Here is an 18988-nt window from a genome sequence, read left to right on the forward strand (position 1 = left end):
GTTTCTATCGACTTCTTTAAAATGAGTCTTAGTATAAAACGAATCTCCTTGTTTGTAGATAGTTAAGTCCAAGAAATTAATCGCTTCTGTACTAATATAGTTTGTAAAGGATATATTATAAGGATTACACCCCATTTGATGAATGTAATCCTCCAGTTCTTCCTTTGTACCCTTCCAGATTATCACTATATCGTCTATAAATCTTTTATAGAGCAATAACTTATGATTCTTCTTTTCAAAAATTGCTTTATCTTCCCACATACTCATAAAAAGATTAGCTACTGATGGAGCATACTTCGCTCCCATTGCCACCCCGGTGCACTGTCTATAATAACTATTCAAATGCCAAAAATAGTTATTCGACATTGCTAAATCGAGACATTCAAGAAGATATTTAATTTGTTCAGCTTTTAACCCTGATTTTTCCTTTAATGACCATTTTACCGCTCTAAAAGCATCAGCATGTCTAATATTTGTATATAATGCATTAACATCTCCAGCGGCCATCTTGGTTCACTGTTTGGTCTAAGAGGAGTCCTGTCTTTGTTCCACTGTGGATGTGAGAGTCCTGGAAGGAAAAAGTTTGTATATCTGCTGGAACTGAAGCCTTTTATACATAATAAACATGCCTTTAGCAAGTGTTTAACATGTGAGTGGCCTTAATCTCCATTTGGAAAAAGTTACTATTGTGTGACAATATTATGCTATGTGAGTTTTTTTCTTTTGGTTGGATGGTGGAGTCTATTCGGAGGGTGAAGATTTTCCCTAGCGTGGCACCAAAGAGGGTTTAGGATCCCTAAAAAGTTCCTTAAAGGTCTTTTACTCACCAAGTTCTGGTGAGTGTATTCGATGTTGGTTTATGCACGGGTGGAAGGTGAAAGTATTTTTTGAAGAAAAGAAGTTTGCACTTTTATTTCAACAATTTAATTATGTTTTTAGCACATGGACTTTTGGGTGTTTTTGTTTAAGATTAAGGGCAAACACGAATAATTTATGCACCTATTTTATATGATTTATTATATTGATTAATTATCTAAATTTGCGCTGTTTATTTATATTTATATTGTTTGTGTTTTCACGATTGGCACAGCAGCATTTTTAGAGTGTTATTTGGAAAGTTTTGGCGCAGGAATAAGTTTTCTTGTATAAACGAAATTGAGGACCTAACCAAAGTTCTGTATGATTGGCATGCATAGACTATTTCACATTAAGCTTGAGGCCATCCACTGACTGTTCCCATAGGAGCGGATTGTCCAAACACCCCAAAATAGGAAATCCCCAGGCTCACAGAAGAGCCAACACCGGGGCTAGCAACTTTCTGAATACTCATGGTGTCACAGCTAGTCCAATTGATAGGGTCTCAAGCTGAAAATGCTTTCCACCACCACAAAATGCACGTATCGCTGCTGAGTTGCAAAAATGGGGATGTGCAGGTAGGTATCCTTGCTCCAGGAAGTTTTGATTTTAATCCAGGAAGGTGCCCTGACAGAAAGAAGCAATTAATTACTGCCCAGATTCCATATGGAACTTTTGAACATGCAAAAACTTGCCCAAGTGCGTTAGATTCAGAAAGGATCATACATTGCCTCTTGGCTTGGGCACCAAGAAAAAGTTATAATATTAACAGTGAAACCTTTCTGGTTCTGGAACAAGGCCATGGACCCCTGAGAGTGCAACAGGTCCAGGGCAGAAAACAGGGCTGCTCTTTTGGCAGGTGCAGGAGGCACCTTTGATGGCAGAAAGCATGGAGGACGCAAGACGCTACACTCCAATCAGAAGCATCTGGACAAAATATTTTTAACCCAGACATTGAAGATATCCTGGGTCCACACAGCAGCAAAGGCCACAAGACATCCCAAACTTACCATGAGTGCACTCCTAAAAGCACATCAAAAAGCTCAATCCTCACCTCTCCATGGTCAGTTTAAAAATCCCCCTATCCCTAGATCTTCAGGGACTGGGCTCTGCCATAACAGTCGTTGGGCCTGAACAATCATAGCACCATGCCAGTTAACTCATGTTTTGAAATGTTTACAGGAACAAGGCATGCTGCCTAGGGATACACTGATTTGCTGCAGAAAGCTAGGGCACTCCACTCTAAGCACGCTGTTTGCTTCCCAGTTTGCAATGAAGGAGAAGTACTCTCAAACCCAGTGCAGGCTCCTTGTTGTCTCTCACATACAGCAAGTATAAGGCAGCAAAGTAACAGTACTATGACATTCCTTAAAGCCATCAATGAGATTCAAACCTGACTTGGAAGTTAAATTTAACTAGTCAAGATCAGAGAGAGGAAGTTACACATAGGTTTTAAGAAGTACACCTACCTACTACACTATGCTGCATCTGGTCGCAGTGGATTAAACATGCCACATATTACGGTAAATCAAAGATATTTTCTGGCTTAAGCAGGTCTGCAAGCTTTGCTGGGTAGCACTAACAGATCAATAGTTTTGTTCCATTTAAAGCTAAAGTTTTCTAAAAGAAATGCTATCTGGTGTCCTTTACATTACAGAAGGGGCATACTACACCTCTTCTGCAATAAAACCTGCCTTTTCGCTGAAAACGCTAGACAATAAAACGAGCAGTGCATGTGCTTTGATGAGCCTTGGTGCTAGGATGAACTAACTACCATCTGTGTGTTATGTCATTCTAGGCTAGCCAATGAGGTTGGCCGAAAATGCCATTTCAGGCAAGGGAGCTTGTGAACACTGCATCACTGGAGCAGGGGCGGACTGACAACTCATGGGGCCCCCAGGCAATAGGGGATCATGGGGCCCCTGTATCCTTGCTCACACTCAAAAAAGCCTATACAAAAGGTACCAGGGGCATTTCATGGGGCCCCCTAATGACCCCGGGCAGTGCCCGAGTGCTCGAATGGTCAGTCCGCCCCTGCACTGGAGTGTATGAGAGTACAGAGTACTTTAGTTTCACTTTAACTGCTCCTAAATACTTACAGGCCTCTATTACAATATATGATACTGTTATGAAAATGTAATATTATGTGCTCTATACAGCAACTGCCAGGCCTTAGGGGTAACTTAGTTCTGAATCTCAGATAGAGTCATCTTCAAAGTAAAAGCTAAAAAATAAGGGGGGACATAAATCTTTCATATTTAAGTCACCACAATTAAAATAATTATGACAGAATATTCAGATTTCTGCAAACCTAATCATGGTTTGTTCCCTGTGAAGTCTGAGGACAACTTATATATGATGCAGTTATAACAGTTTGAAACATTCATGCTAGATGAATTCTCATTGATTTTTAAAAGAAAGAACAAAATGAGGCAAAGGTAAAAATATATTCATTACAATACCTAGACCAAAGTTTGAACTGAACTGTCTGCAGTGCAGAATTACAAGCAGTAAGGCTTGGAAGTATATTTTTATGAGTGCAATATACAGCATGCTATAAAATTATCAATAGTTGACCCTGCCTTTTGATACCTGCAGTGATGATCTAGCACAATAAAGCTGCAGCTTAAAAAGTGTTTTATGCTGAGCTTCCAGAACATGTAATAGCAGCCTGTCATCTACCTCTAACAGTACAATTACAGGGAGAAGCAGGCTGACTTACTCCCTCTAGTTATGTATGACCACAGCTGATATTAGGTTTTGCACTTGTCACATACCAGAGCAAATGTGACATCAGGACACTACAGACATGACACTAGGTCATGCGACATTAATAACCCTCATATTTCCATCTGCTGGAAGTGGCTTCATTTATTTTCTATTTTTTTTTTATAAACAATTTCATGCTTTCACACTTTAAATGCTCCAAGCCTGTCAACCTGAAATGTTCTGTCAATCCTATTACAGGCTGGACATGCTTACAATCAGAAACAAATTACCATTTTTAAACTGAGCTTTTCAGATAAAACGGTTTGCATTATCATTACAAAAGCTGGAGCAAATTAAGTGCTATTTCAGTAGCAGCTTTTGTCATTTTTTGCTGTACTCTGTATACACCAAGCAAATTAGAAGGGATAAAAGAAAATGAATATGTTGTTAAAACGCTAAAAAGTACATGTAGGGAGGAAATAGTATGAGAGTGTAAGCTCAATATTGCATAAATTTACATTTATTTAGAGATTTCACTCCTCCCACACTCCAATGCTCCCCCTTGCATCCCTGGAGAACTTCCCCCTCACATTTAGTCATGCTATATAGTTTTTAATAGTTTCTTGATTTTATTTAATCTTACTTTTTCCCCAATATTTTTAAGCAGATCACATGATAAAAAGGTGTTCTTGCACTTGGGACCTTCCCTGGCAATGGATGGTTCTCGTTGATGCAAAAAGCAGCTTTAAAGCGATTATCTCAGCGTCACTGTCTGCATCATTTTTATGAGTGCACGGTGCCACAATGAAGGTGACAGGGTACCCACTGGGCATCATTCAACCAAGAAGACATCTAGTGATGAAAAGGGATTACTATGAGAACAGTTATTTGAAGAGTATAATAAGGTTTTTCAGAAGGAACATAATTTGAGTTATCACTGCAGCCATTTTAGGCGACTTTCAAATTTTCCCATGCTAGCTTGTTCATTTTTTAAAAAATTACTTTTAGATATTTTTAGACTTGAATTGTAGCAAAAAGCAGTAAGGCACAACCCTTGTGTAGCAATGCAAAACATGAAGCAGAGACTGTGTTTAAAACGACCAAGCAGAGCTGACCCCATAATTACAAAATTAATAGAAACATTGAGGCTTATTTACTAAAACTGGAGAGTGCAAAATCTAGTGCAACTCTGCATAGAAAGCAACCAGCTTCCAGGTTTTATTGCCAAAGCATAATTGAACAAGCTGAGAAATACACAGCAGCATGTTTCCCTAGTAAAGCACACACAGCACACAGTAAAACACACACAGCACACAGTTAACCCTTTGATCGCCCCAGATGTTAACCCCTTCCTGCCCAGTGCCATTAGTACTGCCACAGGGCGGCAGGGCTGCGCAAAGTCACGTATATATACGCGATTTGCATTCCCGGGTAAGGGCCGTGCGCGCCACCCTACCCACGCTGCTATTGACTGCTGGACATGTAAATCAACGGGTGAATGTCGGCAGAGCTGACAGGGGAGAGACCTGTGTGTAAACAACACAGGTCTCTCTCCTGTCACCAAGGACAAGCTGCACAGCAGAGAAATACAAAGCAGCATGTCTCCGTAGTAAAACACAATACAGCACATAATGTAAAACACACACTGCACACAGTTAACCCTTTGATCGCCCCAGATGTTAACCCCTTCCTGTCCAGTGTCATTAGTACAGCGTCAGCGCTTTTTATTAGCACTGATCACTGTATTAGTGTCATTGGGATGTCATTGGCAGTTAGTCAGTTCCCACCCAGTGTTAGAATGGCCACCGCAGTCCCGCTGTAAGTCGCTGATCGCCACCATTACTAGTATAAAAAAAATAAAAAAAGTTCTAGTATATATGCCTCCATTTGTAGACACTATAACTTCCACGTAAACCAATTAATTTACACGTATTGGGATTTTTTGTTTTAGCAAAGATATGTAGCAGAATACATTTTGGCCTAAATTTATGAAGAAATTAGATTTTTAGAATTTTTATACTGGATATGTTTTATATCAAAAAACATGCAGAGGTGATCAAATACCACCAAAAGAAAGCTCTATTTGTGGGAAAAAGGGACATACATTTCATTTGGGTGCAGCATTGCATGACCGCGCAATTATCAGGTAAAATTTTGCAGCGCCATATCGCAAAAAATGGCCTGGTCAGGAAGGGGGGTTAAATCCTCTGGAGGGCAAGTAGTTAAGGGGCGGACTGAGAGATAAATATTTTTACTGTGAATTAACCTACAATATACCACTCAAGCCTTCAGAAGTTTACCCTTTTTTTAAGGAGAGACAGTGTGCAAATCTAGTTTTACAACTGATAGTGAGATCTGCAAGCACAGCACAGACAGGATTGGTTACATGGTAAACATACCTCCTCAGCTTCCTACATACTGTAGATGGGAAAACTAGGTAGAATGTTTAAGCAAGTAAAAAGGCAAGCTGCAGTTTTTAAATAACTTTTTTGTTTAAGATATGCTATGCAAATGGAAAGATGTAACAAATATAAAATAGACTTTATCGAAATTTGGCTGCAAAAGTAAAAATACAGTAAATTCTTAAAGCCTGAGCACAGGTTCACTTTAACTAGTATTGTATCGACCTATTTAATTTACAGTGCAATACAACATTTCCTTTAAAAGATACCTCTTACTTTAGTGTTGCAGAAAACATATGGGTGAGGCCCAAGTGACGAGGCACTGCAAGGGTAGTTTTTGTTGTAATTCCTTAAACTGAGTTTAAAAAAAAAAAAAAAAATCAGGGATTACCCTAGCAATGTTATCTTGTAGCAAAGATATGAGCTGACCGCCACATTTAGTAGAGATTGATGAACATAATTATGATCACGAATGGCACCAGGTCAATTGCTCTGCATGCCACATAGACATAAATCTTTTCTCAGGTTTGAGTTAATAATGCAGCAGAGAACATCTCTGTGATGATAGCTTGTGCACTTTATCATTTCCATGCAAGAACCTAAGATCAACTCATGGGCATGAAGGGTACATCAACAAAGCCTTACTGTATCTGTAATATAAACAAGCTGACAAACTGTCAGTTTACTTACTTCTCATTCTCTTTTACTATGCTTTCTAGCCTTAATCTCATTTCACCAAGCTGTGCCTATAGAAAAAGAGAAACAAATATTACATGAAAATAAGAAAAGAGAAGACAACCTTTTAGATGTTTATCGTTTGAATTGTCTGTGATGACAGCACTTTTTTTTTCTAATCTCTGCACTGAAAATTATTTAAGAGTGGACTTGTCATATCCCAGTTACACAAAAAAAACCACACACACACACAATTGTAGGGTAATCATTTTTTGCTCTGGGAAGCAAAGATAAAAATTACTTTTTCTTTCTTCAAAGAAGAGATCTTTACTGACAAACTTCATGACAGCATACCTATGGGGGTAGTCTTCTTCCCCTCTACTCTCATAAGACTGTCTATCTATAAGAAAAAAAATACCCCCCCCCCCCCCACACACACACACCGAAAGCATTCCTTTTAAGTCATCATGCTATGGTACACTGGTCAGCGCATGCACAGCCAGTCAAGGGAGAGGAAGGTGAATTGGATGGTCACTCTATCGGAGCACTGTGGTGGTTTTGTAGTGATCCTGCCACCATATTTGCTAGCTATTGTGCTAGTCCCCAAATCTGGAGACCAACTGCCCAAGCTCTCCCACTCCTGTGCCAAGGTACTGGCTTTTTCTCAGGCACTTCAGTACCACTTATCTGAGTAGGTTATAAGCACACTAACAGTATACATGTCTATTCCCAGTACAAATCTTGCCATGCCAACCCCACCGAATGACTAGCCAAGGCACAGAAGGTAAGTAATGGCTCCCACAACTGTATGTTTCTTCATTCATTTTATTCTACCAATGTCCTGTCCTTCTGGAATTTAAGCCTGTACAAGCTGGATTGGAGATCTTTTAGATTGGCAAAAGACATATTAGAAGCCTCAGAAAAAAAACAGACAAATTTGTAATACATCAGAGAGGCATCACACGAGCCATCACCACAGGGTCACAGATCAAAGTCCCCAGCAAAACACTACTACCCACCACATACGGTAAGTCTTCTGACAGATATCACTATCTTTAACCCCTTTCTTACAGATTTTGGGCTTACCATATGCAGCATTACTGGGAAAAACAGTCTGTCAGAGGAAGTGTAAAAAAATAAGGAGGTGGAGCAGGCATATGATTTGGTTTTTTTTTGGGCTTCAGTTATTTTGCTAAATGTCTGCACAAGCGTGGATCCTGAGGAAGCAGTTTATGCGAAACGAGTTGATCCTGTACTCTGACAGAATGCTGTAACTGTGCATATTTGTAGAAAATACTTGTATCTAATATACAATGTAATTTGATTTACATTTGTATTTTTATAAAAATGGTATTTTAACTGCACTTTGTAATAAAAACCGTTATGCTTTTATGTTTGTGTGTGGTTCTATCTCCCATTTAGGCACATTTGAAAATCCCACTTTCTTTAGGGGTTTACACCTCACTCTGGGTTTATCCAGGGGATGGATGGAGTCCCACCACGTTGTCTTAAAAAAAATATGTTTTTAGTTACACTGTAAACTGCATGGGGAGTCTGGGCAGAGACCAACTCAAAGACTTGATAGCCAGGGGGCTGAACAATTTTTGTTGGAGTGATGCAATACTGATAACCCTCTGTAAAAGCAAATGTTTTAGTTTGAACAGCCTTTCAATTTGAATAAAAGGGGTCAATCCACCCTCAAACATAGGTCCTGCCTGGACAGAACTCACTGTAATGGCACTACACCATTTGAGTGACAGTCCCCATATAATACTTCTTTTTGGCTTAACATCTCCCAGAATGTTCATGAAAGTTCTTCTTTCAGTGATAGCCTTTCCATGGGAGAAAAGAGAATGCATCTTTCACTATCTGGGCGATATACCTTCTTTCACAGGATGGAAGTCTCGTACCCTCCATCCCGATCTAGTACTGTTGATTTTGGAAATGTTAGGATGGCTGATAAATGTCCGAAAAAAGTTATCTAGCAAAAGAGGGTTCTGGCTGCTTCACTTCCAGCCAGATGAGTAAAAACATTTGCTTATAACAATGCTTCTGGCATCTTGTAATGCCTTCAAGTATCTTTGATAATCTTCAAGACAATTTCTGAGGATCTCCAACATATAATTTGTGTGCTTAAGTGCCCAAACTTTTGCATACAATTGTATATATCAGCAATACTACACTTAAACTGCAGTTTTATTGTGTCTTGATCTTTTGTACAAATATTGTTCACAAATCTAAAGCTCTGATACTGTCTAATGTCTGTAAACGTTTATCCAAAGACTTGCATATACTTCCTCAAATGTGATGGACAGGGAGATATCCGCTTGTCCTTGCACGATTTCAATAAGCAGCAGAACCAATAATGATACTCATTCAACAGCTGCAAATGAATGCTAGTTCAGATTCCTCCCTCTTCTACAGAGAGAAGAAAAGAACTGCAACTGGTTCACATGAAGATTTATTAACAACACTGCCCAAGTGCTTCCCCTATCCAGACACTGATATATTTCACAAAACAAAATGAGTGGTACATAAGGTTAATAGAAGGAAAGACAAACTGACTAACATTAGGAATATGCAATTTAGATACATCTATAATTGCAATAAAACCGATAACAATTCAAGGTTAGATTTATTAATTTGTTCTCTTTTACAAAGTTATAAGAAAAGCAGGAAATACCTGATAAAAACGGAGTTGCTCACTCATTTCTTCACTATGTTTGTCAAATTCTCCAATTAGGAAATCCACATTCCTAGATAAAGTAAATTTGCATGTCAAGGGTAAATCTTAAAATGTGTTATATTTCTTAGAGATCTGTGATTAAACAGGAGAGAATAAAATTAAAAAAAAGTCAGCTTTTCCATCCAAATGTGTGTGTCCCTGATCTTTGCAATCTTGAAAAAGTAATATTGAGGAAAACTTTCTGTATCACAGGATCAGGCATCCAATAGAAGTGTGGCTCTTTAACAATCTCCTACCTACCATTATTTACATCAAGTTAATTTTTAAAGTGTACCTAAACCTCCTCCCACACATTGCCTTTTGCATTAAAAGAGACATTTGGAATTGAAAAAAACAAGCACTTATACTCGCCTAGGTTAATGCAGCATCGATTCTATGCCGCATCTGTTCCCCAGTGGCTCTATACCGAGAACCGAGCAATCACTTGGTCTTCAATGAGCAGAAAGCCAGCGACTGTCAGTTACCAGCTCTCTGCTCTGTCCCTCCAGTGCTCACTGGAAAGCAGGGCTGCGGAAGGGGTGGGAGTGGCTGGATCAGGCTCTCAGCGGCTCGTCGAGAAGCTCAGTCAGCTGCCAGTCCAGGCATTAAAGTCAGGATCTCACCATACTCTGGACCGCAGGAGTGACATCAGCTTTAGTCTGCTGTTGGCTGAATATGAGTCACAGGAGTGCAGAAAGAAATGCACTGTTGTGTTCCCCAGGAGAAGTAGGACCAAATGAACTTTAGCCCTACTTCTCTTTTAGGACCAGAAAGACAGGACTTTTATACTCGCTGTAAAATGCCTTCCTTTTGAAGTTCATTGAGGGGCAAGGGAAGTGTTAAACCTTTGGATTACACTGCTGCCTACAAGAGAAATGGACTGAAACAAAAAAATGGTAGGCCTGCCTAGCATATAACCTCCTAGCAAAGCAGTACCTAGAGTATGATTACAGACTCAGAGGGGGTGGGATCTGTGTCCCTCAATGGACTCCAAAAAAAAGGATTTTACAGTGCGCAAAAAATCCATTTCTCTTTACAATTTCAAGTACACCGTCCACATTTGATAAAAAACCATGTGCGAAGCGGTGTGCTAGCTTTGATCATCGTAAGAATCACAGACCTAGAGATGCCCTTATCTCTTAGAATGTGGGTTTCAATAGCCATGCCATTAAAGTCAGCATCAGAGTGGTATACTATTGTTGAGGACAGCAAGCCTGGATGTTGTGATGGAACCCACAGTGCTTCTGCAAGAAGTCTTACCAGGTCTGCAAACCACATATGTCTGGGTCAATCAAGAGCAATGACCAGAACCCCCCGTGGGGAGCACAGATCAGGATGTAATGATCCCACTGAGTCATTAGTGAATCCAGTTCTTTCTGATAAGTCGATATCCTAGCCTTCAAAGGCGTAGGGATGATTGAATCTGATAGGCTTCTGCTTTGACCAAGAAACAGAATGGTAAACAGATCCTTGGGACAGATGATTTGGAAAACCCAGGAGGGCCCTGGAGAATCAGCAAGGAGTCTGACTATGTCTGAGAGCCAAAGCCTCCTTGACTGATGTGATGTAATGAGGATCACCAGGATGCCCTTTGTCCCATTCCTGTGGAACGGGAGTGCTCCCACCACTGGATGCAACCAGAAGTGTCACAGCAGGCACTCCATCAGTTAACATCTTGGGGATTCGAGCCCTGCACTGTGGGTCCAAACAAGGCACAGACCTTGCTCACCAACCAGTGCGTTGTGCTGCCGAGCAGGAAGGTGGGGGGGCTGAGCCTTAGCAGTGTTGGGTCTATTTCACATGGGCTTCAGCTTGTATAACAGCAGAGTTTACACCAAGCTTTGACAAACCACCTACAAAGCTTTCAGCAAGCTTTGTTGAAGATTTTTAAGTACCATTCAGCTCCAGTTTGTAAATGTTGAGCACAGATCCTAATGGGAGTGCTGGTGGCAACTTTAAACAAGCTGCAATCGACACTCCCATTAGGACTTGTGTACTAACTGTAAGCTATGTCACTTGTGCTAATTTTTATGTTTTTATTTGTAGCTAAACTTTAACATGGATAACCTGTATACAAAGAGTCCCAAAGTGTTGGAATCACCCTAATCTGTTCACAATGGAAAGCTGAGCTTTCTTTATGTTATATAAAAGCCTCCCAAACAACGGATTTCCAGTTCTCCATATCATGTTATATGGACAGTTTTAGCTATATGACTATAATAAACTGTATTATCCACTAAAAATCATATTTTAGTTATGAAAAAAACACTGTAAACAGTTATATGCCAGCTTTTGTATGCTCACCTTTTCTCGTGGGAGCTGGGTGTCATGGTCTCATTATCTCTAAAATGCTCTTGAGTCTAAAGAAATAAAAAAAAAAGAAGAAAACTATTATACAGTTATGCAATCGAGTAACTTAGATTCAGGGACAGTTCACTTCTAAATCTCACAGGTGTTTCTGTGCGATTCAGTGCAGTGCGATTTTCAGCACATTAATTTGAATGGTATGAAATCGCACTAGATCACACTAAAAGTAGTACTTGCACTACTTTTATAAATGCAGTGCAATCACATGGAATGGTACTCTGGTACCATGAGATCCAGTACAGACAAACGCACTGCATTTGTGAACTGCGATTGGGGTGACGTTAGGAATACATTGACACCGACAGCAGAGATTCTTCTACGGGGTGGAGCCTGAACATGGCAGTGCAGGAGAGCACGATGTGAGTGCTCTCCGACAACCTCCTTCCCAGCCACCCTAAGAGCCCTCCCAGAAACAGAGAGCGGAGTCCTACCTGGGTGAGGAGGTCCTCTGGTGGGAGATTCGGGAGCCGTAGAGGGGACAGAGAGTGAGCGGGCCCCGAGCCTCAGGAGACGTGCCTGCGGTGAGCCGAGAAGGAGCAGCAAAGTTGCCGAGGAGACGGAGTGACACGGCATAACCACGTGGTCAGCCGCGAAGGAGTACTAGGAAGGGAGAAGCTGGCCGGCATCCAGAGAAGAGAGGGAGATGCCGTTCTAATCCCTAACCCGACGTTCAGTCGGATTAGCAGTCAGCCATCATCCTACAGAGCGCCAGACAAGATAAGAAGAGACCCTGAAGGAATCCCCCCAAGAGAAAAACGAATAACCGCAGACTGGGGCCAGCTCACAGGAGAATCGATTGAAGGAGGGTGAGTGAGAACGGCCCAGGATAACTGCATAGTGGTTTGGACTGTGGGGTATAAGTTAAAACACTCTGCATGGAAGAAAGGGAAGGGGGGATTCCCAGGGTGATGTGAAGGAGTGGAAGAAGAAAAGGTTAAGTGGCCCTAGAAGAAGAGGAAAGGAAAGTGTTAACGGATAAAGAACAGATCAATACTGGCTTCCTAATATATTCTAAAAGTCTCCCCCTTGGTCTGGTAGAAAAGAATAAGCTACAGAAGATATGAAGAATAAAAGCGCTAAAGGAAGTGGGCTTAAAGGGTCCCAAACGGGTATGATTAAAAAATATACATCCCAGGGAAATGTGACTCCAAAAAGGTCCCAAGGTGGAAGTGAAAAAGGGGAGATGGAAATTAGCCTGGAAAACAGCCCTAGACTATACTTGGGACTGAACAGTAGCAGCCAACAAATGATTGAAAACATAGAAAGGAAAGATCCGGAAAGTGATTTACAAGTACCGAATAAAAAATCAATGGCAGAAATGTTTAAAAATCTGGAAAAAGCTATAAAGCAAGAAATGACAACTATACAGAAGGATTTAGAGCATTTGTTACTGAGAATGGAGGATACGGAGGGAAAAGTTAAAAATCAGGCCCAAAATATTTCAGATTTAGAGAAAAAGATAATTACCATTGGGAAAACTCAGAAAAAATTGATGTATAAGATGGAAGTACAAGAGAACAGGGATAGGAGAAGCAACCTTAGGATACGAGGAATCCCAGAAATATTTAAAGGGGAAGACCTGCAAGAATTAGTTTGTAAAAATTTAAACTCCATAATGGACAGACCTGAAACAGAGTTAGTTAAATTGGATGGAGTTTTTAGAACAGGAAAGTTTTACCAAGGAAACGAGAAGGAAAAACCAAGAGATAGAATTGTTCAATTGTACAAGTATGGGGATAAGGAAGAGATTTGGAGAAAGATCAAAGGAAGAACAATTATTAAGTATGGAGAAATAAACATTCAGATTTTTGCGGATCTATCACCTGAGACTATGTCGAGAAGGAGATATGTGAAACCTCTGCTAGAGCAGATGAGAGAACGGAATGTACACTATAGATGGAGCACTCCAGCGTGTCTAATCGGATGGAAGAATGGAGTTACAGCTTATTTGAGATATCCTGAGGACTTGAGAGACTTTTGTGATAGACTAGATTTGCATAGAATAGAGATTACTGGGTGGAAAGAAGAGGGAGCAATAGGAGTTGAGGAAAAGGAGGATTGAAGACTGTTAGAAGGGGGAAGTAAGGAGGAGTGGGGGGGTGTGAGTGTTTTTTTTTCTCTCTCTCCCCTCTCTACCTCTTCCTTCCTATGGCGTTTCCTTTGGAGATCCGTTTTTAAGGGCACTGTGAAAATGTATAGGACTAAATAGATAGATGGAGGGTAACTGGGGAGGTTGGAAGGAGGGAGAGCCGTTCATGGGCGGAGTTGAGCCCTAAGGTTTAAATCAAAAGTTGGTATGGGACCACAAATGATTACTAGGCAAATTAGAGGCCTACAAATGGGTTGTGTAGTAAAAGAGGAGGTATTGGGAGGGGTTGGGGGGGAATGGTCTGGGAAATGAGTAGCGGGGTAGTGAGAGCGTGGGTATTGGGAGGGGAGGGGAGTGGGATGGGAAGGGAGTAACAGGGGAGGGTGGGTAGGAGGGAATGGGGAGGGGGTATTAAAGTTAACACTCTGCATATGGAAGGGAAGTATAAGGGAATTGAGGGTGGAAAAGAGGAGATTGAGTAGAAAAAAAGAGATACAAGAAGTATGGAAAATTTACGGTTTATAACATATAATGTAAATGGGTTGAATTGTCCTGGGAAGAGATTTAAGCTATTCAAAGAGTTGCAACATAGAGAAGCTTTGGTGGTCTTTTTGCAGGAGACATATCTTGAGATTAAGTCAAATATCAAGTTGAATTCTAGAAACTACCCAACATGGTTTTACGCAGATTCCCCAATTAAGAGAGCTAAGGGAGGGATTGCTAATAGGGTTTGCAAAAAACATAAGGCTGGAGCTGGAGGAGAGAGAAATAGATCCTGAGGGGAGATTTTTGTTTTTAAAGGTAGATTGCAAAAGATGGAATGTACAATTGCGAATATTTATTGCCCAAATAAGAGACCGGAGTTATATCTGAAAGGTGTTTTGAGAAAACTGATGGCCTTCAAAAAGGGACGTTTGATAGTGGCAGGGGACTTGAATTTCTGTATGGATCCACAAATGGATACGACCTCTTCTGCACAACGAGAGGGAGGTAGGTCTCTGAGAACTTTACAGAAGGTGATGCATGAGTGCCAACTGGTGGATATTTGGAGAATAATACATGGAAAAGTAAGAGACTATACCTTCTTCTCTAATGCACATGAGATGTACTCGAGATTGGACTATATATTGGTTGACCATCAACTTATTGAGACGGTGGCTAAAGTAGAAATAGAGGCAATGTCTCTCTCAAATCATGCCCCTGTTACAATGAAATTGGGGTGGGGGAGGCGGTTGACAGGTGGTATAGGATGGAAGTTGAATGAGGCTCTTCTCCTGGATCAGGAGATTGATCAGAAGATTAGGGAAGAGATTGAAAGATTTTTTCAGGAGAATGAGACAGGGGAAGTGTCGGTGGCTACAGTATGGGAGTCTCATAAGGCCTACATAAGAGGTATATTGATTGCGTCCGGGGCAAAAAAGAAAAGGGAAAGAAAAAAGAAACTTACTGGGCTGTTAAAAGAAATATTTGACCTGCAGCAGATACATAAAAATAGAATAACAAAAGAGATAAGACAGAAGATAACAAAAAAGAAATAAGAATTAGAGATACTGATGGAAGAAGAGAGGAGAAGAGTTTTTAATAAAGTGGCAAGTGAGAGGTATAGATGGGGAGATAGACCAGGAAAATATTTAATGAGAGCCTTGAGGAAAAAGAAAAAAACAGGAATTATATAGAAAAAATAAGAAACCCCAAGGGAGAAACGGTTTATTCTACTAAAGAGATTGCCAAGGTGTTTAAAGAATATTATAGCAAGCTGTATAATATTACTTCCCAGGATTCAGTAAATAAAAGTGGAAATGCGCGTAGAGAAAAAAGAAGGGTATATCTAAAAAATGCAGGACTATCGAAGTTAAGCGAAGATCAATTGAATTCCCTTGATTTAGAAATTACGCAAGAGGAAATAAAAATAGCATTAAAAAGTACCATGACGGGGAAAAGCCCAGGCCCAGATGGTTATACTGTGAGGTACTATAAAAAATATAGTGAATTGTTAATACCTAAATTGAAGAAATATATGAACGCCCTGGGTGGGAAGATGGAGATGAGGCGAGAATCTTTAAAGGCCCAAGTGGTGCTTATTCAAAAGGAAGGGAAAGAGTCTTCTCAGTGCTCTAGCTATAGACCAATCTCACTTTTGAACATAGAGACTAAGTTATATGCAAAGGTTTTAGCAAATAGGTTGAAAGATTTAATGCCAGAATGGATCCAGGGGGACCAGGTGGGATTTGTACCAGGGAGGGAGGGTAGAGACAATGGGTTGAGAACTCTGTTGCTTATCCAGAAAGCTAGGAAGGGAAAAACTCTGGCGGTGGTGCTTTCAATCGATGCTGAAAAGGCATTCGATAGAGTAGTTTGGAGCTTTATGATGGACACCCTGGAGACTCTAGGATTGGGAGTTAGAATGAGAGAGTGGATAGGAAAATTGTATAGAGAGCCCTCCGCGGTTATTTTGGTTAACGGAGAGAGGTCGGAACCTAATGGGATGTCAAATGGAACAAGACAGGGATGCCTACTGTCCCCATTGTTGTATGTATTATCATTGGAACCTATACTGGCAACAATTAGGAAAAATATGGACATAAAAGGAATACAGATAGGAGGAATTGAACATAAAGTGGCAGCACAATATAGAGGATTAAAAGATACCAAAAGTGTTTATACATTAAATGTTTTAAAGGTTAAAATTATGAAATGGGATTTTAATTCACAATTAATGTCACTGAGGAACACAGAGTATTTCCCTCCAGGTAGGGAGGAGAACACAGGAAAATGGTTTAAAAAGGAGGATATTCAACTGAGGGATATTATGGAAGGGCAGGAATTGAGAACACTTAAGGATTTGAAAAAGGACAAAAGGGAGCTTTTCATTAAGATAGACGAGTGGAGATATCACCAATTAAAACACTTTGTCGGGAGTCTTCCGAAACCGTTGAGATTGAGAAAGGATTGGAATTTGTTTGAGAGGTTGTTGGAATCACGTGGAGATGGGAAACGGAGCATGGCAAAAGTTTATAAGATTCTCACTGAGTTATACACACACAAAGCCAATGTACATAGTAAAATGGGAAAGGGATTTGGGAATAGAGATAGATGAAGACAAACAGAGGAAAATATATAGACTAACACATGAGAATGTAAGCATGAGAGAGGTGGAGGTAAACTATAAGTGATTAACAAGATGGCACATTGTACCGAACATTGAATACAAGGTGAGTGGGGAGAATACACCAGAGTGTTGGCGGGGGTGTGGAAAGATAGGTATGTTATATCACATATGGTGGGAGTGCCCAAAGATTCAAGGTTGTTGGGAGATAATGGTTCATTTAATTGGGATAATCTCTGGGATAAAGATAGGATTGGATCCAGAGTTGTGTCTATTACATAGTACAGAGCTATCAGTGAACAAATACAAGGATTCGGGTATATGGTACTATCTGAATGCGGCAAAGGGTCTGATACCTAAGTTTTGGCATAGCTCAGAGGTGCCGAGAGAAGAGGATTGGGTGGAAAGAGTGAACCAGATATGTAGGATAGGGAAACTGTATTATATGCAAGAAGACAAGATGGGGTTATAATACAAGAGGTGGGGAAAATGGGAAGATTTTGCGCCCAAGGTGAAGTATATGAAGTAGTAGAGTGGGATATGTGAAAGTACCCCTTACTTAGGATAAGATGTAATGGAGAAATGCAGAGTGGGTAGTTTTATTTGTGAGGGGGGTTGGGTTTTTAGGGTGGGTGGGGGTATTAGATAGGTGGGGGGGAGGGGGGGGTAATGGGAATAAAGATAGAAAGGGATATAATTGATGGTTTTGTATGTTATATGAGAGTAATGATGGAAAATGTATTTTATATGGAAAATGAATAAATATTTAAATTTAAAAAAAAAAACATTGACACCGACAGCAGATCGCAAGCCCAGTGTGTTTTGAACACAGTGCAGGAAACGGGCACAGAATACAGGTCTCCTACACCATGTTCCAGTGTGAATGAGCGCCAAGTATATATATCGGGTGGATTAAGGATGCCAAATGTAATATTCATTTGAATAGCAGGCAGCTCTAGATGCACGTAATAGTTTTCATCTTCTTGTCAGAGTAAACTAGTAGTAGAAATTCTCAGGGTACTTTTTAAAGGTAATTGCAAGTAGAACTTACATGGCCACTGTGTAGCCCTGTCCCCCCCCCCCCCCATTGCCTTCCTGTTGGCCAAACAGGCCACCCAAAACACATTTCTAGCCAACAAGATGGCACAGATGGGAGGTGGGAAGTGGCAGGATTACATGGTAACCTTGCAACCTTTGTTTTTATTTTTCTATTTATTTTAACATGAGATTTCAGGACACTGGGGCAAGTGGCAAAGAATAAAAGGCACCCAAGCATGTGGATATGCCTCCTACCTAGAAGAAGAGCCAGCTTAAACCACTCTGCACATTTACTTCAGGCAACAGCTTTGAAAAAATAATGAAAATCTAGAAAATGACTGTTATTATTCACCGCTTTTCATAAACAGCACATACAAACAGGTAGTCATTAAAGGAGTGACATACATGACTTGAAACAGAATGAAAGCAGGCCTTCTACGCAAGCGCTTACAGTCTATAATGGTATAAGAAGAAATACATGCATGGCAAAACATAAAAGCGGGCTTTCTTTGCAAGCATTTATACTCTATACTGGTATAAGAAGGGAGACAAAAGGTTTAAACGCTGAACTCCAGGATGCTGCTAACTTTGCATTTACAGATTCCTCTCCCCAGACTCTTTTAAACCTCAGAGAAAGAATAAACTATAATGGCTTGCTTTTCGTGCATAGAAGCCTTTCACTACAACGGATGTCATGATGTCCCTCTGAAAAATGTGCTGCTTCTGGGCCAAGGGAGGAGGACTTTTGATCTTGCTTCATGTCACATCTGTAGGGGGGGAAACAGCACTACATTTCCCATTATTGAAAGAGTTCAGGGTGGAACAGAGGGCAGTGTTGGGGCTAAACTGAAGGCTGCATTAATGCATGTACAGTGGGCAAATCACAAAGGGACTCTGAAACTCTCAACTGCGCCCACTACAGCGAGCAGGGATATAATACATATCATCACCACTCACCAAAACAGAATTTAGTGGCTGGGGGGATATAAAAATCACAACAAATCAAAATATAATGGATGTGA

At 40.4% G+C, this 18988-nt stretch overlaps 1 protein-coding gene across 1 annotated transcript in view; it reads right to left on the minus strand.

Annotated features, from left to right (window-relative positions):
- Window positions 1-18988, minus strand: part of SCLT1 (sodium channel and clathrin linker 1) — a 295900-nt gene that overhangs the window by 225189 nt on the left and 51723 nt on the right. Inside the window, exons 4-6 of the mRNA XM_089672201.1 lie at window positions 11671-11726; window positions 9325-9397; window positions 6657-6712 (exon numbers count right to left, since the gene is read on the minus strand). Coding sequence (XP_089528327.1) covers window positions 6657-6712; window positions 9325-9397; window positions 11671-11726 — 185 coding nt within the window. The remainder of the gene's footprint in view (window positions 1-6656; window positions 6713-9324; window positions 9398-11670; window positions 11727-18988) is intronic.

This window comes from Staurois parvus, unplaced genomic scaffold (assembly GCF_062004578.1).
Source record: "Staurois parvus isolate SC_StPar_1 unplaced genomic scaffold, SC_StPar_1.0 ptg000122l, whole genome shotgun sequence".
NCBI classification, from domain to species: Eukaryota; Metazoa; Chordata; class Amphibia; order Anura; family Ranidae; genus Staurois; species Staurois parvus.